Source organism: Hemiscyllium ocellatum, chromosome 23 (assembly GCF_020745735.1).
Source record: "Hemiscyllium ocellatum isolate sHemOce1 chromosome 23, sHemOce1.pat.X.cur, whole genome shotgun sequence".
Classification (NCBI taxonomy): Eukaryota; Metazoa; Chordata; class Chondrichthyes; order Orectolobiformes; family Hemiscylliidae; genus Hemiscyllium; species Hemiscyllium ocellatum.
The window spans coordinates 47,220,334-47,246,304 of record NC_083423.1 but is presented as its reverse complement, the minus strand read 5'-3'; the positions used below and the strand labels follow the sequence as shown (position 1 = coordinate 47,246,304).

Genomic DNA, 25,971 nt, shown 5'->3' with positions numbered 1-25,971 from the left:
AGCTGCTAATGGGGACCATCCATGGGTAAGTATGGGTTAGGTGTGCTGAAAATAGCCAATGTGATTGCAAGGACAAAGTGAGGTCTGCAGATGCTGGAGATCAGAGCTGAAAATGTGTTGCTGGAAAAGCGCAGCAGGTCAGGCAGCATCCAAGGAACAGGAGAATCGATGTTTCGGGCATGCCCCTGAATTCCTGAAGAAGGGCTCATGCCCGAAACGTCGATTCTCCTGCTCCTTGGATGCTGCCTGACCTGCTGCGCTTTTCCAGCAACACATTTTCAGCATGTGATGGCAAGGCACGGTGTGTGGGGGTGGGTAAATGAGTGGAAGTGTTCAAGCCCTAACATTGCTGAACTCTATATTGAGTCATGAAGGGTGCACAGTCCCCAAGTGGAAAATGAAGTGCTGTTCCTCCAACTTGCACTGAGCTTCACTAGAGCGCTGCAGCAAGCCTGGGGCAGAGATGTTGGGCAGGAAATATAGTGGTGTGTTCAAGTGGCAGGAAACTGGACGTTTGGGGTTAGTTTTGCTTTGGTGTTCTGCAAAGCATTTCATCTTCCCAATGTAGAGGAGACAAACTTTTGAATATCGAATGCACTCGGCTAGATTGAGTGTAGTGCAGGTAAATCACTGCTTCATCCAGAAGGTGTGTCTGGGACCTTGAATTGTAAGGACAGAGGATGTAAACAGGTAGGCTTTGCAACTTCGGTGATCACATGGGACGGTGTTGTGGGAGTGTGGGGAGTGGAGAAGATAGATTCTTGTTAAGCAAGTGGGTGAAAGGTTATCAGGGATCAATGTATCGTGGTTACAATCATCAAGGGCAAGGTAGCCTAGCCTTGCAGTTTGTTGATGTGGAGCCAGCATTCAGCTAATCGCATCAGAAATCTGAACTAAAACATTATTGTCAGGCCTGATTTTTAAGAGAAGCTGAGGCATTCAAGCTGAAAGCTTAGCTAAATGTAAGCATTAAAACAAAATAATGCAATGGTTAAGTTTATAATCATTGATTGATTATTTCTGGCACAAGATGGGGCTTGGAGAAATTAATGACCTGGAAAGTGAAACCAAGAAAGAATGTGAAAAGAGTGGAGTAATGACCTAATGTGTCAGATTCAAAGTAGGACCTTTGCTGAGACATGCCTCACATTAGTAAACAAGAGGATAGTACAAATATTATCTCTGGCAATTCTTCTTTCTTTTATCAGACGTGAGCATTGCTAGCAATGTGAGCATTTATTAACTACCTCTGATCACCCTTGAGAAGGTAATGGTGACTATCGGAGCAACTTGCTTGGTCATTTCAGGTGGCAGTTAAAAATCAAGAACATTAATCAAGAACAAAAATCAGAAACAATAGCCAAACTGCTGGACATCCAGAACAGACAACAGGACGGTGAACCTATCAACAAAGACTGCATACTCAAACTACTGGACCTGTGCCTCACAACACACTTCACATTCAACAACCAAATATACGAACAAATCAACGGCACACCCATGGGCTCACCCATCTCTGGACTCATAGCAGAAGCGGTAATGCAAAGATTAGAACAAACAGTCTTACCGCAAATTCAACCCAAACTCTGGGTCAGATATGTGGATGATACCTTTGTAATCGTTAAAAACACAGAAATAGAGAACACACACCTGATCATCAACGCCACACGCACAGGAATCCGATTCACTAGAGAGGAAGAAAAGGACAACCAACTCCCATTCCTAGACGTGATGGTACAGAGAACACCGAACGGAGAATTCAGCACAAAGGTATACAGGAAAGCCACACACACAGACCAAGTCCTGAACTATGAAAGCAACCACCCCAACACACACAAAAGAAGTTGCATCAAGACACTGTTCAAAAGGGCCACAACACACTGCAGCACACCAGAAGAGGAAGAAGAACACCTATACAATGTATTCGCCAAAAGCAGATACCCGCACAATTTCATCAACAGATACCTAAGGGAAAGACGATAGAACGAGGACATGCCACAACCCAAAGGTCTAGCCACATTACCATACATCAAAAACATTTCTGAACTGACAGCCAGACTACTGCGACCACTAGGACTCATAACAGCACACAAACCAAAAGCCACTCTCAGACAACAACTCACCAGGACGAAGGACCCGATACCCAGCATGAGCAAAACCGATGTAATGTACAAAATCCCATGCAAGGACTGCACAAAACACTACATAGGACAAACAGGAAGACAGCTAACAATCCGCATCCATGAACACCAACTAGCCACGAAACGACATGACCAGCTATCCTTCGTAGCCACACACTCAGATGACAAGCAACATGAGTTCGACTGGGGCAACACTACTATTGTAGGGCAAGCCAAACAGAGAACAGCCAGGGAATTCCTAAAGGCATGGCACTCATCCACAGATTCAATCAATAAGCACATCGACCTGGACCCAATATACCGGCCACTGCAGCGGACAGCTGGAACTGACAACCAGAAGCGGCAGATACAAATCACTACAAATGCCGGAGGAAACATCACAGAAGCGCTTCACAGGAGGCTCCCAGGCACTGAGGATGTCACCTAGACAGGGGACGAAACGTCTGCAACACAAATTCCCAGCTCAGTGAACAGAACCACAATAATCCAAGAACATTGTTGTGGGTCTGGATTCAAATATAACCCAGACTGGGCAAAGAGAACAGGTCTGCATTCCTGACATACAATGGTGAATTCTTTGGAATAACCGAAAAAGAGTGTATTGTTTATATGGAAAAAAATTGCAGAAAGCTGTAACACAAAGGGACTTGGGGAGACTTGTGAATGAAACACAGAAAGCTAACACACAGGGCCAGCAGGTAATAAGGGAAGGCCCTTATTTCAACAGGGTTGGAGTAGGTGAGTCGAGGAAGCCTTATTGCAACTGTACAAGGTGCTGGTGAGACCACATCTGGTGAGCAGTTTTGGTCTCCTGATTTAAGGAAAGATATCATTTCATTGGGGTAGCCCAGAGAATGTTCACTAGCACAATCCCTGGTGTGGAGAGAATGGGACGCTACTCACTGGAGTTTAGAGGAATGAGAGGCGATCTCATTGAAATATAGCTGATTCTTAAGGGATTTGACAGGGTAAATGCTGAGAGGATGTTTCCCCTCATGGGAGAGGGCACAGTCTCAGAATAAAGAGACGCTAGTTTAAGACTGAGATAAGGACGAATTTCTTCTCTCAGAGGATTGTGAATCTTTGGAGCTCCCAATCACAGAGAGATCTGGGACAGAATCTTTGTGCATATTTAAGGCTGAGATTTATAGTTTCTTGATGAATAGGGAATCAAGGTTTACAGGTAAAAGGCAGGAATGTGGAGATGAGGAAGATCAGTTCAGCCATGATGCTATTGAATGTCAGAAAAGGACTGAACTACCATCTGTTCCTATCTCTTATGGTCTTATGTTGGCAAAATCCGATGCATGAATTTTCATTTTGTACAAACTCTGGTAAATATCCGTGAATTTGTCAACCAAGAAAAATGTCAACAATTCTCACAAAACCTTTTGAACAATGTTGGGGTCATGTAGCACCACCTGTTGGCCAGACCATGCACTTCCTTCTGGATCTGTTTAAACACATAGCTTCAAGACAAAACATTGTGGTACAATGCTGGTCCCCTGACCTTTGGACCAGGAGATGTAGGTTCAAGTCCTACATATGTCAGGGGTGTGTACCAACATTACTGAAAGGGTTGATTAGAAAATATCTGTAATGGAAAAGACAAATACAAAAATAGTGATTGTTTCTGAGTTGAAATGTTCATCATGGCAGAGGGTTTGGTATCTAATGAAGGGCAAAGGTGAAAATTAAATTCTCAAAAGCAAAGATTCTTCCATAACAGGAAATATCCTTTTCACGTCAAGGCTGATCAGGATCTTATAAACATTACGAAAAATACCACCTCAAACTCTTCAAAACTCCAAGATTTATAGGTCTAACCTGTCCAATCTTCGTAAGGCAACCCATTTACAGTGAGGTATTAGTCTAGCAAACATTCTCTTTGTTGTCTCCAATGCATTTACATTCTTGGGACCAAAACTGTATGTCATTGTAACCCCATTCTCTTGTTAAAGAGAGACATTTGGTGGTGGTTTAACCTGAGGGTCAGCACACATCAGGCAAGGGTCATGTTGGGATCTTCATGGTGACCTCAGCTGCTATAGGAATTGAACCTACATAGTTGGTTCACTTTGCATCACAAACCTACTATCCAGTCAATCAACCCCCAATACTACACACAGTACACCAGATGTGGTCTCACCAGTGCTGAAATAGCACAGCAGATCAGGTAGCAACCAAGGAGCAGGGGAATCGACATGTCAGGCATAAGCCCTTCATCAGGAATGTGGGGAGGATGGGGTCTGAGAGATAAAAAGAAATGGGGGCATGGTGCTGGGGAAAAGGTAGCTAGGAAGGTGATAGGTAGAAGTTGGGGTGATGGTGATAGATTGGAGCAGAGGGTGAAGCGGATAGGTGGGAAGGAAGATGCACAGGCAGGCCAGTTCAAGAGGGCGGTGCCGACTTGGAGGGTTGGATCTGGGATGTGGTGGGGGGAGGGGAGATGGGGAAACTGGTGAAACTGACATTGATGCCATGTGGTTGGAACATCCCAAGGCAGAAGATGAGGCACTCTTCCTCCAAGCAGCAGTGGCTAGGATTTGGTGGTGGAGGAGGCCTGGGATTTGCATGCCCTTGGCGGAGTGGGAGGGGGAGTTGAGGTGGTTGGCTACAGGGTGGTGGAGTTGTTTGGTGCATGTGTCTCAGAGATGTTCCCTAAAACGTTCCATGAGTTGGCATCCTGTCTCCCCAATGTAGAAGAGATGACATCGAGAGCACTGGACACAGTAGATGAGGTGTTTTGATGTGCAAAATCTCTGCACATGTGGAATGTGTAGGATGTGGAAGGATCCTTTGGGGCCTTGGATGAGGTGAGGGGGAAGGTGTGGACGTAGGTTTTACACCTTTTGCGGTAGCAAGGGAAGGTGTTGGTAGGGGAGGCTGGTGTGGGGCTTGGACCTAATGAGAGAGTCACAGAGGGAATGGTATCTGCGGAATGCTGATGGGGGTGGGGAGGAAAATATATCTCTGATGATGGGGTCTGTCTTTAAGTGATGGAAAAGGCGGAGGTTAATGCACAGTTTTCAGAGATTAGAGAGATGGAAGGTGAGGACCGGGAGGGGGGGTGGTGTTCTATCCTTGTTGTTGGAGGAGTGGGGTTCAAGGGCAGAGGTGTGGGAAGTGGAGGAGTTGTGCTGGAGGGCATTGTTGACTACATGGGAGAGAAAATTACAGTCCTTAAAATAGGAGGCACATCCAAACACCTCATCTACTGTGGGGAGACAGGATGCCAATTCACACAACGTTTCAGAGAACATCTCTGGGACACACATACCAAACAACCCATCATCCAGTGGCCCACCACTTCAACTCCCTCTCCCACTCCACCAAGGACATGCAAGTCCTGAGCCTCTTCCTCTGCCAAATCCTAGCCACCTGATGCCTGTAGGAAGAATGCCTCATCTTCCATCTTAGGACCCTCCAACCACACAGCATCAACTCCGATTTCACCAGTTTCCTCATCTCCCTTCCCCCCACCTCATTCCGGATCCAACCCTCCAACTTGACACCGCCTTCTTGAACTGTCTCACCTGTCCATCTTCCTTCCCACCTATCCGCTCCACACTATGCTCCGACCCATCACCATCACCCTCATCTTCATCTACCTATCACATTCTCAGCTACCTTCCACCCCTCCCCCCCGGCCACCCCCGGCCCAGACCCCCCAGCTATTTATCTCCCAGCCCCCTTCCCATCCTCCACATTCATGATGAAGGGCTTATGCCCGAAACATCGACTCTCCAGCACCTCGGATGCTGCCTGACTGGCTGTACTTTTCCAGCGCCACACTTTTTGACTCTGTAGTTCTCACTTTCTCCTGGTCTCACTAGTGCCTTGTGTAACTGAAGCATCACTTCGCTACTTTTGTATTCTATTCCCTTCTTGTTTGAAACAAGAAAAGGTTGATTCTCCAGTAAGTGCTGCATTGTTGCATGTGCTGATGAGACATTTAACATAGGTCCACCTGCCAGCTCAGGTGGATGCAAGGTCCCATGGCACATTTTCAAAGAAGATTTATCCCCCCTCCCCTGGGCAATATTTATCACAAAAAAAAATCATCTGGTTATTACCACATTGCTGTTTGTAGGAGTTTGCAAAGAGAAAATTAGCTGGCATGACTACTTCGTTATGACTTCAAAAAGTCCTTTCATTGGTTATAAAGTGCTTCGATCCATTTGGTGGTTGCAATAAAATGTTATCTGAATAGTAGTTTTCTAGTTAAGATGTCAGGAAATTTATGAAAACAATTAGTAAATGTGGAACATTCCGTAGGCAACATACAACGGAGTGTTGTGAAAATGTAAAGTACTCTTTTCTCACATGGACAGTGCTTGTATCGGGGGTAAAAAAAAGGGCTTATACCCGAAACATCGACTCTCCTGCTCCTCGGATGCTGCTGACCTGCTGTGCTTTTCTAGCACCACACTCTCGACTCGGATCTCCAGCATCTGCAGTCCTCACTTTCTCCTACTTCTCATCCATGTAAAGATAATCAGATAATGAACCAGGGATTGAATCAGGTTTGGGAGAGCTTCCAGCAGACCATTTTAAGGTCGTAATCATTTGACTATCCTGGGCTGTTGGATAAATCATGAGGAATGATTTTATGCAAAGTTCATTCCTTCAAACTTTAATTCTTGTCATTTGTTTCAATTCCTCAAGGTTCACATCCCACCTGCTCCAGAACTGTATAATAATATCTCTGAACAGGTTGATTAGAAAATATCCATCTCCACCAGTTATAGCAAGAATTCGATGGAACAAACAAGATCAGACACCCTGTGTTCTGTCACTATGAAGCCCTACCTTTAACAGTTGGTGCTGTGCCATTTGAGAGTAGAACTATCTAGAACAGGATGATACTCCTTCAAAGAATTCCAAATAAATTGATCAAAAAAATGACTACAGAGAGCTAGGTTGGAAGTTGAAGAGCAGGACGAGTAGAGTAGTGATCTCAGGTTTACTATTGGTGCCATGAGATAGTGAGGTGAGGAAAAGACAGCGAGTGCAGCTTACCACGTGGCTGCGCAGTTGATGCTAGAAGGAGGGATTCAGATCCTTAGACCATTGGGATACCTTCTGGGGAAGGTGGGACCAGTGCATGAAGGACGGGTTGCACCTGAACTGGAGGGGCACAAATGTCCTGGGTGGGAGATTTGCTCGTGTGGTTCAGGAAGGGTTTAAACTAGTTTGAGTGGGGGAATGGGAACCTGAGCTACATATCTGAGAGGGGGGTAGTTGTAGATGGGGCAATGACAAGATGTAATGAATCTATCAGGAAGGTTTTTCACATGATGAAACAAAGGGATTAGTTAAAGTGTGTCTGCTTTAACGCAAGGAGTGTCAGAAATAAGAGTGATGAACCTAGAGCATGGATCAGTACTTGGAGTTACGATGTTGTGGCCATAACGGAAATATGGGGTTCTCAAGGACAGCAATGGTTGCTAGGTGATCCAGGGTTTAGAACATTTAAAAAGAACAGGGAGGGGGTGAAAAGAGGAGGAGGTGTAGTATTGCTAATTAGAGAGTGCATCACAGCTACAGAAATGAAGGTTGAGGAAGGTTTTTTTTACTGAGTCAGTATGGGTGGAGGTTAGGAACAGCAAGGGAGCATCCACCTCATTGGGGGTTTTCTACAGATCCCCTAATAGCAGTCAGGAGATTGAAGAACTCATAGGGCAGCAAATTTTGGAAAAATGCAAATGTAGCAGGGTTGTTGTTATGGATAACTTCAACTTTCCCAATATTGACTGAAACCTCCTTAGTGCAGATGGTTTGGTTGGAGCCGTTTTTGTCAGGTGTGTTCAGGAGGGTTTCATTATTCAGTATGTAGTCAGGCCAATGAGGGGAGAGGCCATTTTGGATTTGGTGCTCAGCAATGAGCCAGGACAGGTGTCAGATCTCGTGATGGGAAAACACTTTGGTGACAGTGACCACAACTGCCTCACATGTACCATAGCCATGGAGAGGGAAAGGAGCAGTTACCATAGGAAAATATTTAACTGGGGAAAATAAAATTAAAATGCTATCAGATAGGAGTTGGGAAGTACTGATTGGAAGCAATTATTCCACAGAAAGGGCACAGGAGACATGTAGAAACTGCTTAAGGAGCAGTTGTTGTGAGTGATTTTCCTCTGAAGCAGGCAAGAAGGAGTAAGATTAAGAAGGTTTGGATGACTGAACAGAATAGCTTCTCGTCAAAAGGAAGAAGGCAGCTCACGTAAGGTGAAGAAAGCAAGTGTCTAGCACAGCTTTAGAGGATTACAGACTTGCTAGAAAGGAGCTCAGAAATGGACTGAGGCGAGCCCGAAGGGGGCACGAAAAAGGCTTGGCAAGAAGGATTAGAGAGAACTTAAAGGCATTTTACTCATACGTGAGGAATAAGAAAATAATCAGGGAGAATGTAGGGCTGGTCAGGGATAGCAGAGGGAACTTGTGCGTGGAGTCTGAGCAGATAGCGGAAGACCTAAATGAGTTTTTTGCTTCAGTTTTCACTAAGGAAAAGGACCTTGTTGTGAATGAGAATTTTGAGGAGCTGGGATATAGGCTTGAACAGATCAAGATTGATGAAGTTGATGTGCTGGAAATTTTGGCGAACATTGCTAAGTCCCCAAGACCAGACCAGATTTATCCTAGGCTGCTCCAGGACGGAAGAAAGGAGGTTGCTAAACCACTGATGAAAATCTTTGCTTCCTCACTCTCCACAGGAATCGTACTGGAGGATTGGAGGGAGGCGAATGTTGTTCCTCTTTTCAAGAAGGGCAATAGGGAAATCCCTGGCAATTAGAGACCAGTCTTATGTCTGTGGTCAGCAAAGTTTTGGAAAGAATTCTGAGGGATAGGATTTATGACTATTTGGAAAAGCATAGTGTGATTAAAAGCAGTCAGCATGGCTTTGTGAGGGGCAGGTCATGCCTCACAAATTTTATTGAGTTCTTTGAGGAGGTGAGGAGACAGGTTGAAGAAGGTGGAGCAGTGGACGTGGTATACATAGACTTCAGCAAGGCATTTGATAAGGTTCCCCATGGTAGGCTCATTCATAAAGTCAGGAAGTATGGAATACTGGGAGATTTGGCTATCTGGATTCAGAATTGGCTGGCTGACAGAACGCAGAGAGTGGTTGTAGATGGAAAGTATTCTGCCTGGAGTTCAGTGTTGAGTGGGGTCCCACAGGGCTCTGTTTTTGGGGCCTAGTTTTTATAAATGACTTGGATGAGGAGGTTGAGGGGTGAGTTAGTAAATTTGCAGATGACACAAAGATTGAGGGTGCCGTTGATAGTATGGAGGGCTGTGTAGGCTGCAGCACAACATAGACAGGATGCAGAACTGGGCTCAGAAATGGCAGATGGAATTCAACCTGGATAAATGTTAAGTGATGCATTTTGGAAGGTCAAAATTGAATGCTGAATATAGGATTAAAGACAGGATTCTTGGCAATGTGGAGGTACAATAGGATCTTGGTGTTCAAGTGCATAGATCCCTCAAAGTTGCCACATAAGTGGATAGGGTTGTTAAGAAAGCATATAGTGTTTTAGCTTTCATTATTAGGGAGATCGAGTTTAAGAGCAGCAAGATTTTGCTGCAGCTCTACAAGTCCCTGGTGAGATCACACTCGGAATATTGTATCCAGTTCTGGTCGCCCTACTATAGGAAAGGGGCAGAGGGTGAAAAGAAAGGTTACCAGAATGCTGCCTGGACTGGAGGGCTTGTCTTATGAAGAGAGGTTGACTAAGCACAGACTTTTCTGTCTGGAGAGAAGGAGAGACAGGTGACCTGATCGAGGTGTACAAGGTAATGAGAGGCATGAATAGAGTCAATAGCCAGAGAATTTTCCCCAGGGCAGAATAGTCTTAGTCATAGTCTTAAGGTGTCAGGAGAAAGGTGTAGAGGAGACATCAGAGGTAGGTTCTTTACACAAAGAGTTGTGAATGCATGGAATGAGTTGCCAGCGGTGGTGATGGAAGCAGAGTCATTAGAGACATTTAAGCGACTGCTGGACACGCAGATGGACAGTAGTGAATTGAGGGGTGCGTAGGTTAAGTTATTTTAGATTAGGATTAATCCTTGGCACAACATCGTGGCCGAAGGACCTGTTCTGTGCTGCACTTTTCTATGTTCAATTATAATTTCCTTTCATGAAACTACGCTGACCCTTCCTGATTAACCTGAGTTTTACTAAGTGTTGTGTTCTCCTCAATGATCAATTCTAATATCTTTCTCATGTCAAATGGAAACCAACAGTCCATAGCTCCTGCCAACTGCCCTTCTTGAGTAAATCGGTCATATTTGCTACTTTCAATAGCGAGTTTCCTGAAACCAGGGAGTTTTGGAAAAATAGCATTAACACGTCTAACAGTTCATTAGCCACCGCTTTGAAGACTCCAGGCTGAGGTCCATCTCAATCCCGTCTTGTCAGCAAACAGCTCCATTCAGTTTTGCCAGTTGTTGTCATTTCATAGGTCTTTTCCAGCTCCTGATTTACAGTTATTGCTGGAATGATTTTTGCATCCTATATAGTGAAGACAGAAACAAAATATTTGTTCATTTTCTTAACTATTTCTTTATTATCTACAATTACGTCCCAACTCTCTCTCTCTAGAGGACCAACACTCACTTTACCTTGGAGTAATTGAAATGAACGCAAAGATGTATTTCAGAATGATTTTCTGCATGTGTGATTCAGCCCTCTGATGTCATTTATTAGTGACAGATATCCATGAGTTAGAATACATTTGCACATGCCCAGTCAATGTCACTACATTCTGTGTGGAATAAAGTCACTGTCTGCACATGAACTGAGGCATGTCCAGGGGAATTCGGAACTGAGAATTGGAGGTGCGGGTGAAGACCAGTAACATGATCAAAGGCAGTATAAAGTAGAACTGGTCATTGCGCAGTGCAAATGGACATGGCGGGTGAGAGAGACCAACTCTGTGTTGAATTTTGAGTTGGGGCGATGGGGATAAGTGATGACTATACCAAGCTTCTCATCCTTCCCACACCTCAACACGGTGAGATGGAAAACAGAAACAAGTGCCTCATCCCTGTCACTCTGCAAACCAGACATGACTCTCAGCTTCCTCAGCTGCATGCTCTTGTCTCTGGCTACACTGAAGAACCCTGTATTTACTGACAACTGAACTGATAGCACAACTGACAGGAGTGGTAGGGACAGAAAATGCATCTCAGAAAGTGCAATCCATAATGTTCCCACGAATTTGAACGTACTGTGAAATATCAATTGTAATTTTTGTGAGGGGAGTTTTAGGTCAAGGATCACCCATTATACACACAATTCTCCTCCAAGTTACTATCTCTGTCATCCAACATTCGGCTGTCACTTTGTTTCTATATTTGATATTTACTCAGGTGATAAGCTGTCAAGTTACCGCAGGTACAAAAGGGCAGTGTTAGAAAGTGCACAATGATTTTGCTATTATCCAGAATGCAATTGAGGAGCACTGCAGTTTCGAAGCCAGAACTTCAGTTTACATTACATCCAGACATGATACCACAACTTTGAGAGAGAATCATTCAAGCATCAGAAGTAGCTGCACTGTACTCTTTTCATTCCTTCCACACCAACAAGATTTTGACATCAGCAATCTTGTCAAAGTGGCCTCAACCATTTGCTCACTGTGCAAGCTAGTGCAACTCCAGTCTATGTTTTCCTCAGCTGCTGTGCTTTGGTGTTCTCATAATGTTTGTCATTCACCAGCGACTGTTCCTCTCCATCCACTTCTACCTTGCTCAAGTGGTTTCTGACTTGCAAGCTCAATGTTAAAATGGAGTACAAGGTTATCCTGTGGGATTATAGCTGTCCTGATCATTGCTCTCTGTGCATCATGCATACTCTTGTAAATACCCAAGGCCACCAAATTGCCCTGGAAGGGTAATGCACCTAATTAACGTGAACAATGGGTGATGCTAGCAGTTTTATGCTGCTCCTGGTAATAGTAGTATTTTCCACTGACAGCTACTGTAATCATGCCATAAAGACATTTTGCCATCAAATGATCAATATGGGATGTAAACTTTAGTGTTAGTGGGTGGCACGGTGGTTAGCACTGCTGCCTCACAGCGCCTGAGACCCAGGTTTAATTCCCGACTCAGGCGACTGTGTGGAGTTTGCATATTCTCCCCGTGTCTGCGTGGGTTTCCTCCGGGTGCTCCGGTTTCCTCCCACAGTCCAAAGATGTGCGGGCCAGGTGAATTGGTCATGCTAAATTGCCCGTAGTGTTAGGTAAGGGGTAAATGTAGGGGTATGGGTGGGTTGCGCTTCGGCGGGTCGGTGTGGACTTGTTGGTCCGAAGGGCCTGTTTCCACACTGTAAGTAATCTAATCTAATGCCATGCCTGGTTTAAAGGTTGTATGCCCCAATGACTGGAGCACATCCGTTCATCTGTTCACAACATACATAGAGAATCGAGCTTGCAACCAGTCCTCACCTGCAAAACTCAGAACGTATAATGACGTGATTCCATAACTCTTTTTGCTGAACAGTCCTGGGTCAGCTCAGAATTACACGAACAACTGATCAGTAACGCTCATAGCATCGATTACTAATGCTTGCTACAAACCGCATGTATGGATACACACAGGGTAAAAAGGAACAAGGCCAAGCATTAAGCCTTTTTAAAGTAAACAAAAATATTGAGGGGATTCAGGTTTATTCCCCATGGTAATGCCTCAACCAATCAGCACCCTTTACTCATGCACGTGCTCCCTGTGAAATTGGGTATTCACGTGTCTGTCCTGATGTATGCAAGACCAAAAGCATGAATCGTATCAGGGTGTTCCTCAGCAACACCCAAAATTCCAGATTCCTTTAGTTTATAATTATTCTTAGACTATTCTAGCTCAGCCCATTAAACAGTTGAGTCCTAACCCATTATTGCACGAATAGAGATTTAGAGCTAAATTTGCCACCTTCCTTTTCCCAAAAATCTGGCCTTCTCAGCCAGTCTTCATCAGATAAAACTTCACTCTGAACCTCAATACTTTTTTGTGAATGAAATGAAGTAATAGTTTATAGCTGATATTGTCAATGCTTCACTGAATACCAGAGAACAGTCCTGGAGCTCCATCTTTGATTTCTATACCTCACCAAATTCCACTCAAATATGGATTGCACTTATTTATATAGCACCTTTCATGACCAGCTGATATTTCAAAAAGTGCTTTACAGCCAACGAAGGGACTTTTGAAATATGGTCGTGTATGAAAAGTGCCAATAAACTCCAAATAGTAATGTGATAATGACCATGCAATTTTTAAAAACAATTTTTCTAACATTGACTTATTTTCAGTCATTGTCATAAATTATTTATAGGGTACATAGACAGCACTATTTACAGCCCCCCATTGTACCCAGACACCACTGACATAAAAACAGTTTCAAATGTAATGAGAGAATTAACTAATTATACTAGGACATATTTTAGCACCTTCAGCCAATCATAACTCAATCAAACAATGCTTTCAGCATCATTTTTCATAGTAACCCATCTGTTCTCTCTATTCCTTTATACATTTTAAAGTAAGGAACATCTGCAGGCTGACTTACTTCCCCAAGTGGTATCCAATTAAACTTCATAAAAATGGAAGGTCCTGGTTTATTAAAACACAACCACAAAATAGATTTAATTCAAGTCTTTATTAATATAAAGTAGAACATAGGTGACTAAGAAAACTTGTCAGAAATTGCAATCCCATTAACTACTGTAGGGGCATCACATTCAAGGTATTCTGCATCTAATTTTCACACACAGGCAATTTAATAGAGGCGTGCAGTACCATGTATCCTAGCCCATCACAGAGTGTGAGCATGAGTGTTGGACAGGATGTGGAGAAAGCCAGAGAGAAAGCAGCACATATACTGGGATCATCTGCGATGGTCTCAACTCTACATGTTGCAAAAACACTCAACTTGCAACAGTTACAGAACTTCACAGTTCATCTCTGCATTCATCAAAACCTTTGCATTCTAATAAATAGGAGGCAAACCTATGGCTCTATGAACAAGGCTTTGCCATAGAAACAGTCAATATTTGACTGGCTACTCTCTTGTAGTCATCATTCAGACTAGAAGTGTGAAGGCTTAAAATGTACCGTACACATTTATTCATAAACAATTTAAACTTTAATACCAGGTATACAGACCAGCACAGTAAGGGGGCTCAGTGTATTACAGCTGCTTAAATAATACTTATGATTGGAAAGCTAATACTTTTCTTAACCACAGATCGTGAAGCATAATGTCTGGGATTACTCTGATTTTGTCACATTATACAGTCAACGTTTTTCCAATCTAAAATTCATATTCATCAGAACAAACGAACTTTGCACCCTCTAAAGTAGAAAGTTCAAAACTCTAACACCTAACTTTATGTTTTATTATCTGATGGTTTCCAAGATAAAATGACAACAGTTCAATTGTGGAAGTGAGATCAAACACCACCTCAGCTATTTGATACTGCATGCTTTTTAGCCCATCTCTTGAACAAAGCCACCTAACCCCAAGTGCTGTCCCAGTTTTTAAAAAACAGTATCTATAGCCATCAGCACTAATTTAAACCAGCAACACCCTCCTTCCTTAATGCACAGATGATCATTACTCCAGCTGCTGTTTTCTTCTTTGAGGCTCTTGTGAAGCAATGGCAGTGCTCCTGGCGCTGAGCCAGGAGACCCTGGACCAAGTGCCACCTGCTGCAAAGTTAAAAGTCACACAACACCAGGTTATAGTCCAACAGGTTGGTGTGGAAGCACTAGCTTTTGGAGCACTGCTCCTTCGTCAGCTGGTTGTCACCTGATGAAGCAGCAGTGCTCCGAAAGTTAGTACAGTGCTGACCCCGGAATCCGAACGCCCCATTGTTCAAACAAATTGGAATCCGAACAATTATTATTGAGAAAATTTTGCCCTAAAATCCAAACATTTTCAGAATCTGAACACCACGTACCGTTCAGGTCGCACATGGTTTGTTCAGTTTGTCCTGGGAAGTAGTCGTGAAAGCATCTCTCGTGTGTTTGTGAAGGCTGAGGGGTATGTGGCACAACAGGTGTTCAATTGTGATGAGACAGGCCTCTTCTGGAAAAAGATGCCAAGGAGGACCTATATAACTAATATAGGCCATAAGCCAATGAAAGACAGACTTCCTCTCTTGTTGTGTGGTAATACTAGTGGAGACAGCAAAATAAAGCCTTCGCTTGGTGTACCACTCAGAATCCACGCGTGTTCAAAAAGAACAATGTTATGAAGAGCAAGCTTAATGTTATGTGGAGGGCAAACATGAAAGCATGGATTACCAGGCAGTTCTTCATGGAGTGCATTCATGAGGAGTTTGCCCCTTCTGTGAAGGCTTATCTTGAGGAAGAGAATCTACCTCTGAAGGCTCTTTCTGTGATGGACAATACTCCTGCTCATCCTCCACACTTGGAAGAAGATTTGGTGGGTAAATATAGCTTCATCAAGGTGAAATTCTTGCCCCCCCAATACCACTCCTCTCATCCAACCCATGGACCAGCAAGTTATCTCAAATTTCAAAAAACTGTACACCAAGGCTATGTTCCAGAGATGCTTTGAGGTGACAAACGAGACTGAACTGACCCTCAGAGTTTGAGAGATCATTCTAATATCTTCCATTGCTTAAGAATCATAGACAAAGCATGGAGGGAAGTGTCTCTGAGGACAATGAACTCTGCCTGGAAAAAAACTCTGGCCTGAATGTGTTGCAAGGAGAGACTTTGAAGACTTCGAAGAACCGCCTGTTGTGCCCGTTATTGTGTCTCTGGGCCAGTCCATGGGCTTGGAGGGGAGTGAAGAGGACGTGGAGGAGTTGTGGAGGATCTCGAGAATGAACTCACCACAGAAGAACTTCAGTACCTCCACAAGATGCAGCAAGAAGTAGTGGCAGAGGAAATTTCTTCAGAGGAGGAAGGTGGAGCTAGTGGGAACATTTCCAGTGCTAAAATTAAGGAACTGTGCTTCCTGTGGTCTAAAACACAGGCCATTGTTGAAAAGCGGCATCCTAACAAGGCAGTGGTCAGCAGGAGCATAATCATGTTCAATGACAATATGACTGACCACTTCAGAAAAGTCACCAACACCAGACAACTTTGGAAAGGTGATTCTCTAAAGAAAGCCAGTCCAGTGAGCCCCAGCCCTCTTCAAGTGGTCTTAGTATTACGAGAATGAAGAGACAAAGACAGCAAACACCAGAAGCACACAGTTACCAAAAGAGAAAATGGTGGAAAATCTCAGCAGGTCTGGCAGCATCTGTAAAAGGAGAGAAAAGAGTTGACGTTGAGTCTAACTGACCCTTTGTCAAAGCTTTGACAAAGGGTCAGTTAGACTCAACGTCAACTCTTTTCTCTCCTTTTACAGATGCTGCCAGACCTGCTGAGATTTTCCACCATTTTCTCTTTTGGATTCAAATTCCAGCATCCACAGTAATTTGCTTTTAACCAGAAGCACAGTTACCTGATGTTACTATGGAAGGGGACTCACCTTCCATGCAGTAAACCCTCTCCCAGCTTCCACATGCACCATTAGCACTCCTCCCGAAGGTAAATGAAGTTATTTTCATGTTAGTACATTTATTTCTTGTTTTTATTATTACTACTACATGATATTTAGGTCACTTACTCATCTTATTTTACATTAACCACATGTATTTGCAGTTAAAAAGGATCTTGAAAATGTTTTTTTTGGTCCAGAAATTGATTAATTCACTTTCCATTATTTCTTATTGCAAAATTAGTTTTGGAATCCAAACCTTTCGCAATCAGAGCAATCTCCTGGAACGAATTGAAGTCAGATTCAGAGGCCCCATTGTACTTCCAAATAAACCTGTTGGACTAGAACCTGGTGTTGTGAGATTTTTAAGTTTTGTACATCCCAGTCCAACACCAGCACCTCCAAATCATGACCTGCTGCAGAGGTATGCTACAACACATCTGAACAGATTAGAAAATATCTTTTGCTGTCAGACGTGGTCAATGAGCTATCTACCTCCCCATTAAAGCAGTGAGCATATACTAGAAAGTCAAAAACTGGATCAAGACCATATCACTATTAATTATACATTTGCCAAATAAAATCCCTTTAAAAATGAGCTGGAAAGTAAAATAAAGGAATACTGAACATTCCAGTTAATTCACCCAAGATGTGTTTGATATTATTTTAAATCATTGTACTGATCAACAAATGGCATGGCAATCTCCAAATTATCATTGTTCTAATTCCTTTTGGAAATCTATCCCAAAACAGATTTACCCATTTTAAAAAGACACTGGTTAGTCACACACACAGACACCAAGTTAAACCGCTTTGGATATTTTTTGTCTTGTCTTCCATTATCCCCTTCATTTTCAACAATCGATTACATTTAACACTTCCATTACTTCAACACAATTAGAGATTAAATTTCAATAGAATGAGTGGAATGAGAGAAACAAAAAAGATTTGGAAAGAGAATGCTGTGCTAATCAATGCTTTCAAAGGTGCACTCCTGCCTTCAGCACTCTATAAGCCATTGAAAAGGTCACTCCCATCCCAACCATCCAGCTCAAACCACGTGATGGCTGGGGAAGAGGAACCAGATAAGCAATGCTGTGGATGATTCTGGAAGCAGCAAAGATTCTGAAGTGCATTACAGCTGTACACAGGTCAGGGCCAGAGAGGGCATACAGCAGACCAATGCCTACGAATGGAATAATGTTCTCCAGGTCATTCTGATGACATCTGCAGGGAGCATAAACAGGCAACAAACAATAGGGGTTGAGTTGAGCAAACATACATTAACAATCCTATCCTTATGTTAAAGAAATATGGAATGAATTACTGAAGTGTAATTTAAACAGGAATGTATAATGAATGTACTCAAAATGAATAGGAGTCTCCTATATGTAATTGTCAGCCAAAATTCAGTCATATACGAAAAACACAAAATGTCAGTACAGGACGCAGTACATGTCAATCCTTCAATTTTGTAACTCAGTGGACTGTACATTTCATTTTAGCTTAACATTTATTTTTAAGATTGTCTATTGAATGGAATGGTAAACAGCTGTTAAATTGTGTAAAATTGATATCCATTTAAATCTATGCCATAACAATCCCCACCTTCTCACCCGCTCCACATCGGGATCAATCCTCAGACACTTTTTCCTAGCTTCTTCATCCTTGCCACCATGTGCCCTGGCATCTTCAGGATTGGCAAAGACCTGTTTTAGAAAATGAGTTACAAATTGTTATTTGTCAATGGACCACACCCCATCATACGTCCAGGATTCCACAAGTAGATTGGTTTCAGACTATAAACAGTTTCTTCTGACATGTATATCTAGGTTCTGGTATCTCCTGGAAGCTATCGGGTTTTCAGTTCATAGATCCAGTGTTTTAGTTCTGAATAGGTAGCTTACTATCAAAATCACAACTTTAAAAATTAGATTCTGTGCACACATAGCTCGGACTTAATGTGCACAAAAATCACACTAGCACCTTAATATCTCAAATACCGTTCACTAAGTAAGTCACCATTCAAAGCAAGCTTAATAAATTAACAATAAAACACAAAAGAAGTACAGCTGAATATTTAAGAACAGTTACAAAATCGAGATATGAACTCTCCTGAGCATCTACAACCTGACGTTGGTGTGTCCAGATTATTCATTTCCCTACAAGGACTAGATAACAATTGCAGTTAAAGTGACACACCCTGTTAAACACAGCTCTACCAAAAAAAATCCCTTCACCTCTATTGGAATTGGATTTACAAAGACTTTAATACGGACCTTACCCCTGTGTGAAATCGTTCTTCATAATACATTCTGACATACTGTGACTAACAATTTGAAAATCCACTAAGAGGGAATATGGTAACTCCTCCATCAGATTAGTTACTATAGAAGCTTTAGCTGAAACACTCCATATAGAGTAAAATGCTGTATGAAATTAGTCTTACACCTTTAGTCAAAAAGGGAAAGCTTTAGTTATACAGAACAACCAAATTAATCACATTTATGTACATTTGGAGATATATTGAATCAATTCTGTTTTTTTTTTATTTTTCCACTGGATTCATTTCCCATCCTCCATTGCCCTCCAGAAGCTAAAGGTATCCCACCATCTAAAGTTGCCACAGTCTATAATACAGAGGTATAGCACTGTTGGAAGGGTGTTCCAGAAGGTATGTCTAATAACACTGAAGGAATACCCATCAGGTTCTAAGTCAAGATAGTGTGCAGCTTGGTGGTCAATTTGCCGTTCATGGCTACTTGCTGCCCTTATTCTTGATGGCACCATTCACCGGTTTGGAAAGTGTTATTGAAATTTTTTGAGAGTTGCTAGAGTGCATCTTGTAGGTGGTTAACACTTCTGCCACTGTACATCAGCAGTGAAAGGAGTGAATAATTAAGTTCATGAATGCAGTGTCATTCAAGTTGGCTGCATTGTCCTGAATGGTTAAGCTCCTTGAGCATTGTTGGAACTGCACCCACCCAGACAGGTGGGGATGCAGATGAGGAGTTACTTGCCATGGAATTCCAAGCCTCTAACCTGATCTCAGAGGCACATATTTCATTGATTGGTTCTGTCTCTGGTCAACTGTAACCCTCAGGATGTTGATAGGTGAGGCACATATTTATGGTGATGGTAATACAATTGCATGCCAAAGCACCATATAGTTGGATTGTCTCCTGTCAAAGATGGTCACTATTTGATAAGTGTAAGGCACAAATCAATGAAAAATGTAAGTGATATCAATAATACATTTTTTTTTAAACACATAATGCCACCTTTTTTTTCCCCAAAAGAGTAAAGAATATGATCACAAAGGTGGGCTATGTTTAGCACTATTGAGCAGCTAAGGATAGACATGGAGAACAGAGATAAGTTGAAGGGACAAGCAGTTATCTTCCTTGAAAATATTGATGTCACAAACAGGGCTTAGAGTGTAACTATGAGCCATAAGCAAAGGTTGGCTCATCAAGTCTACCCCTCTATTCATCTCCACTTGATTGTATTTTTCCCAATATTATTGATTCTTTACCAGTCAGTTAATCTCAGCCTTGAACATACCTAATGACCCAGTCTCCACAGATATGACAAGATGTAGGAGCAGAAGACTGTTCAGGAACATAGAACCACTGGTAGTTAGGGTCATGAGATTTACTAAATGTAGCATCAAGGATGAGGATTTAATTTGATTTGATGTATTTGTATCATGTCACAAAAATACAATGAAAAAAGTGTTGTATCATGCTAATGTGGTAAATTGAGTGAAAAAGCTTCTTAGAATTGTCCATTTCAATGGTCATAGGATTGTAGCATCTGAGAGGGAATGGCAATTATCAGAAAAAAAACTTTAAAAAGTTGAATCACAACAGGATTTTTGAAAGACTGGAAAGTAGTGACAACTGCTTTTTGGAAGCAGAGAGAGAGAGAGATGGACAGATGTAGGCTGTGAAGCCCCCAGGAGAGGGAAGTCATCGGGGTGGTAAGTAGTATTTTTTCATCTGGGAGTGGGGAACAAATGTCTGAACACAGAAAGGCTGGGTATGTTCTCAAAGTCAGGGCAGGAGGAAAGCTCAGCAGTAACTTGAATAACACACCCAACGATCAAAGGGTTACGGTAAAATGATTGAGAAAACAGTAGCTCAAGCAACAGATACAAAGCAAAGTTAGGAATGTGTCCGGGAGGAGAATGAGATCATTAGCGTGGTTGGAATGGGAGAGCCTAACCCACATCGAAAAGCCGTGAGACTGAATCAGGGACAGAAACGCTGCACTTACAGTCCTTACAAAGTACAATGAGTGTCCACTGGTGCCTCAGACATATGTAAAAAGTCTCCTGTGTTAGTAAGAAATGGGATTGTTGTTTTGTATCTGCAGGGAATGATAAATTCTAACATCTGTCTGTTCATGTGTAAAAACTGCACAGAACTGCTTCAGTAACTGCGTGTACATAAAGGATCGAATAAAATAAGTACATTTTGCTATTTAAAAAAAAAACTGCATGATAATCCACACACATCTTTCAATCTGCAAATTAACTCATTGCAATGATCTAAGAAGTTTTATTTTCCTAAAAAGTGTTGCAAAATGCAAAGAGTTCCTGCAGATTTGCGGAAGTGCAAAAGCAGCAATGGGGCGGGGTAATCTGCCATTTTAACTGACTCAGTGTAAAAGTCTGGCTGTTAGATCTTACCTTTCGGGTCACCCTGAAGTATCCAGTCAGGGGTCCCAACAGCAGCATCTTCAGCAGCACGACGGTGCTGTAGGTCGAGTAAGCGAGGAACACCTCGCTGCTGAACACCTCGGACATTTCCAACCCCTGGAGTGGACACGGCTAGAAAACTGGGCGGGGGGTAGGGAATGAAAGTGTACAATTAAACAAAGTTAGGATCTTTAAATAAAAATCAGACACCACCGAGGCATATCTTAAAGCCTCAATTAAACTGCCCCATTCACGTTGCATATTGAGATTAACGCACCTCGTCGGCAATCCAGCTGCTCCGGGAACCGAACTCTCTGCAACTTTACTCGTGATCTGACAGAGGGGAAAGGTCCAAGCTTCTGGGTCGACGGGATACTGGAAGACTAGAGTCTACCATGGCACGCCTCCCATCAAATACAGGAGGAGTATTTATCTCAGCTGTTGGTCGTCAGGCATGCAGTGATTTTAGACTCAACCTTCAAACACAACGTGTTTTGTTGCTGTTCATCAAAAACCTTTTTTTAAAAGAAGACTTCTAACAAGAAGTACACAGACAGGGAATTTAAAGTGACAACGGAAAAGGGAAATAAACGTGACTTATTAAATTGATGAATTTTGGATTCTTCTGTTGCCCTTTGCCAGTTGGAAGGGATCCCAGATTTAAATGGAAGGGATTGACCCTCTGTTTCATTTTAATCCAACCAAAAGAAAGTTAATTGCCAATAAAAGGTCACTGATATTAGATTACTTACAGTGTGGAAACAGGCCCTTCAGCCCAACAAGTCTACACTGACCCACACCCCTTACCTAATACTATAGGCAATTTAGCATAGCCAATTCACCTGAATTGCACATCTTTGGAATGTGGGAGGAAACTAGAGCAAACCCACACAGACACAGGGAGAACATGCAAACTCCACACAGTCAGTCACCTGAGGCAGGAATTGAACCCAGGTCTCTGGCACTGTGAGGCAGCAGTGCTAACCACTGTGCCACCATGCCACCCTTGTAACAAAAAGCTAAAAAGAAACAGCCATATCATTGCAATGGGTACTGATGCACTGCAGCTCACCCAGTGGTCACCAGTTGTGGATGACCTCAACAATACTGGCAGACACCCGTTGTTCCTTCTCCTGGATAGAGACCGGCAATTGGAGAACAGTCCCTCCAAACTCCACTGCCTCAAGCTCAAGATGGCCTCATCTGCTTATGGCTAGACCTCAATCCTAATCTGTGGCCAAACAGGAGGACTGGGCTGGTCTTTGTTTTTGTCTTAGCTCGTGGGATGTGGCATCACTGGTTAAGCTACCATTATCCTTGATTGTGCTTGAGATGGTGTTCCAAGGAAAGAGTTCCAGAGTTTTGTCCCAGTTGCAGTAGAGGAACAATGATATAGCTCCAAAGCAGGAGGATGTGTTCCTAGGTAATGTGCCCATGTGTCTGCGAATAGGTGGTAGAGGTACCGGGTTTTGAAGGTGCTGTCTCAGAAGCCTTGGTGTGCAGCTAGAGTAGATAGAAATGCTACCATGCAGCAGTGGTGGAGGGAGTGAATGTATGTAGATATGGTGCCAGTCAATCGGGCAGCTTTGTTCTGGGAATGTTGAGCTTCTTGAGTGTTTTTGGAGCTGCACCCATCCAGGCAAGTGGAGATCAGTTTGTCGTATTCCTGACTTGTGCCTTGTAGGTGGTAGAAAAAGAATGGGAAGTACGGAGCGTTGGAGGCTGAGGGGTGACCTTATAGGGGTTTACAAAATTATGAGGGGCATGGATAGGGTAAATAGGCAAGGTCTTTTCCCTGGGGTCAGAGTCCAGAATTAGAGGGCATAGGTTTAGGGTGAAAGGGGAAAGATATAAAAGAGACATAAGGGGCAACTTTTTCACACAGAGGGTGGTACGTGTATGGAATGAGCTGCCAGCGGAGGCTGGTACAATTGCAACATTTAAGAGGCATTTGGATGGGGAAAATGAATGGGGAGGGTTTGGAGGGATATGGGCCAGGTGCTGGCAGGTGGGATTAGATTGGGTCGGGATATCTGGTCGGCATGGACAGGTTGGACTGAAGGGTCTGTTTCCATGCTGTACATCTCTATGACTCTATAAGTCAGAAGATGAGTTACTTGTCTCAGAATGACTGGTGTCTGCTCTCCTCTTGTGGCCACAGTATTTACACGACTGGTTCAGTTCAGTTTCTGGTCAGTGGTAACTCTTAGGATATTTATAATGGGTATTTCAGCAATGGCAATCCGACTAAATGTCAAGCAGTAGTGATTAGATTCTCTTTTTGGTCATTACCTGGCCCTTATGTGATATCAATGTTCCTTGCCACAGGAACGTTGTCCAGTTGTGCTGCAAGCAGGCACAGATTACATGGTTACCTCAGGAGTCATGAATGATCGTGAATGTTATGCAATCATCACAGAGCATTTGGTTTTAGGATGAGGGAAGTTCATTGATAAATCAGCTCACGATTATTGGGCCTCAGGCAGTATCCTGAGGGGCCCCTGCCCCAGTGGTGTCTCCAATAACTGGAACCATCTTCCTTTGTGTTCAGTATGATTCCAGCTGGCAGGGAGTTCTCACCCTAATTCCCATTGACTCCAGTATTGCGAGGGGTTCTTGATGCCCCACTCGGTCAAATGCTGCCTTGATCTCAAGGGCAGTCACTCTCACCTCACCTCCTGAGTTCATCTCTTTTATCCATAGATTAAGACACAGGATAGCAGATGCTGGAGATCTGGTGACCTGAGTGGCCTGAGTGTTGCCCTGCCTCAACAATCATAAAAATCAGATTTGCCATAAACCCAGCTACATTTTGTAACAGTGTCTTGATCAGCTTATTGTACCAGTTCGGGTCCATTGGAATGTTCTCTTTAAAAAAGTGTTTAGCTTGTCTGTTCTGATGCTGGAATGAAACTCAGTATATTGCAAGAATAAAGTAAATCAGATATCAGAATTGGCATTAACGTTATAATTTTGATTCATACTATGAGCATAAACCCAGACGCTTCCAACTTAACTGAAAATGTGTTGCTGGTTAAAGCACAGCAGGTTAGGCAGCATCCTGCTGTGCTTTAACCAACAACACATTTTCAGCTCTGATCTCCAGCATCTGCAGACCTCACTTTTTACTCGCTTCCAACTTAACATCACCATGTGCCACTGAATGAAACCATTGACAGTAATGTTGTCACATGATCACAACAATATAGATGCAAAGTCGTCTTTTGAATCTATTCATTGATATTATGCAAGTAAGTGAACTCAACTGTGTAAGTTGATTTAATGAAACAGCATCCCCAAATAGATGATGTAGCGGTGAGATGCTGGGTCTAGGTCCAGTGCTCACTAATATTTGCATCGGTTGCTATGAGAAACATGTTTTAGGTGGATTGAGCTCTAATCTTATTTGTGGTACATAGACGATGCATTCATAATATTCGAAAGTGCAGCTGGCTGTACAGATTCCCTTATACACCTTTCATATGGTTTATCAAGCACTCAAATTCACTTCTATACTGTACTCCCATTTCTCGATGGAGAAATTCTTGTTTGAGAAATCCACTAATGAGTTCTCCACAACTGTCAACTGCAAACCTCCCTTTGTCAGTCAATATACATGTTGGGGTTCATATAACTGAACATGCCATAAGACTATAAGAAATAGGAGCAGAATTAAGCCATTTGACCCGTCAATCCCCACCAGGCCACTTGATCATGGCTGATATGGTTCTCAACCCCATTCTCCTGCCTTCTCCCTTAATCCCCTTACTAATCAAGAACCTATCTGTCTCTGTCTTAAATACACTTATTGAGGGGTATGGATGGGATAAACAGACAAGGTCTTTTCCCTGGGGTGGGGGAGTCCAGAACTCGAGGGCATAAGTTTAGGGTGAGAGGGGAAAGATATAAAAGGAACCTAAGGGGCAGCGTTTTCACACAGAGGGTGGTACATTGATGGAATGAGCTGCCAGAGGAAGTGGTAGAGGCTGGTACAAATTAGAACATTTAAAAGGCATCTAGATGGGTATATGAATAGGAAAGGTTTGGAGGGATATGGGCTGGGTGCTGGCAAATGGGACTAGATTAATTTAGATACCTGGTCTGCATGGATGAGTTGGACCAAAGGATCTGTTTCCGTGCTGTACACCTTTATGACTTGGCCTCCACAGCTTTCTGCAGCAATGTGTTCCACAGATTAACCACTTCCTCTGTTCTAAATAATTATCCCTTCCCCCTGAGGCTGTCCCCTCGGATCCTCATCTTTCTAACAAGTGGAAACATCTTTTCTATGTCCATTCTAATGGGAACATCTTCTCCATGTCCATTCCAGTCAAGGCCTGCCTGTATTCTGTAAGTTTCAATCAGATCTCTCCCAAAGACTCTGGTCTAATTGGGCTTCACACCATCTCTCAGGATGAGACAGCAGCTGATGGGAGTGCAGGCCTCACACTCTTCCACAAACTGGGAAGGTCTCGCAATGTATGAAGTGGAATTGATAATGTTAGCCGAGTACACTGCTCTGAATGGAACAAAGACACCCCTCAAACATTAGGATGTTGCTACAATCTTTCCACACTTCTTGTTGATCGTTCCAATGTTGCCAGTTC

General features: G+C 42.9%; 1 protein-coding gene across 1 annotated transcript; it reads right to left on the bottom strand.

Annotated features, from left to right (window-relative positions):
- Positions 1-16,737: 16,737 nt before the first annotated feature.
- LOC132826774 (microsomal glutathione S-transferase 1-like) lies at positions 16,738-21,750 on the bottom strand. The gene is made up of 4 exons (XM_060842961.1): positions 21,642-21,750; positions 21,356-21,504; positions 18,271-18,371; positions 16,738-17,889 (listed from the first exon to the last, which is right to left on the bottom strand). The coding sequence occupies exons 2-4, from the start codon at positions 21,470-21,472 to the stop codon at positions 17,643-17,645; spliced, it is 465 nt and encodes a 154-aa protein (XP_060698944.1). The 5' UTR covers positions 21,473-21,504; positions 21,642-21,750; the 3' UTR covers positions 16,738-17,642.
- Between the last annotated feature and the right edge of the window lie 4,221 nt (positions 21,751-25,971).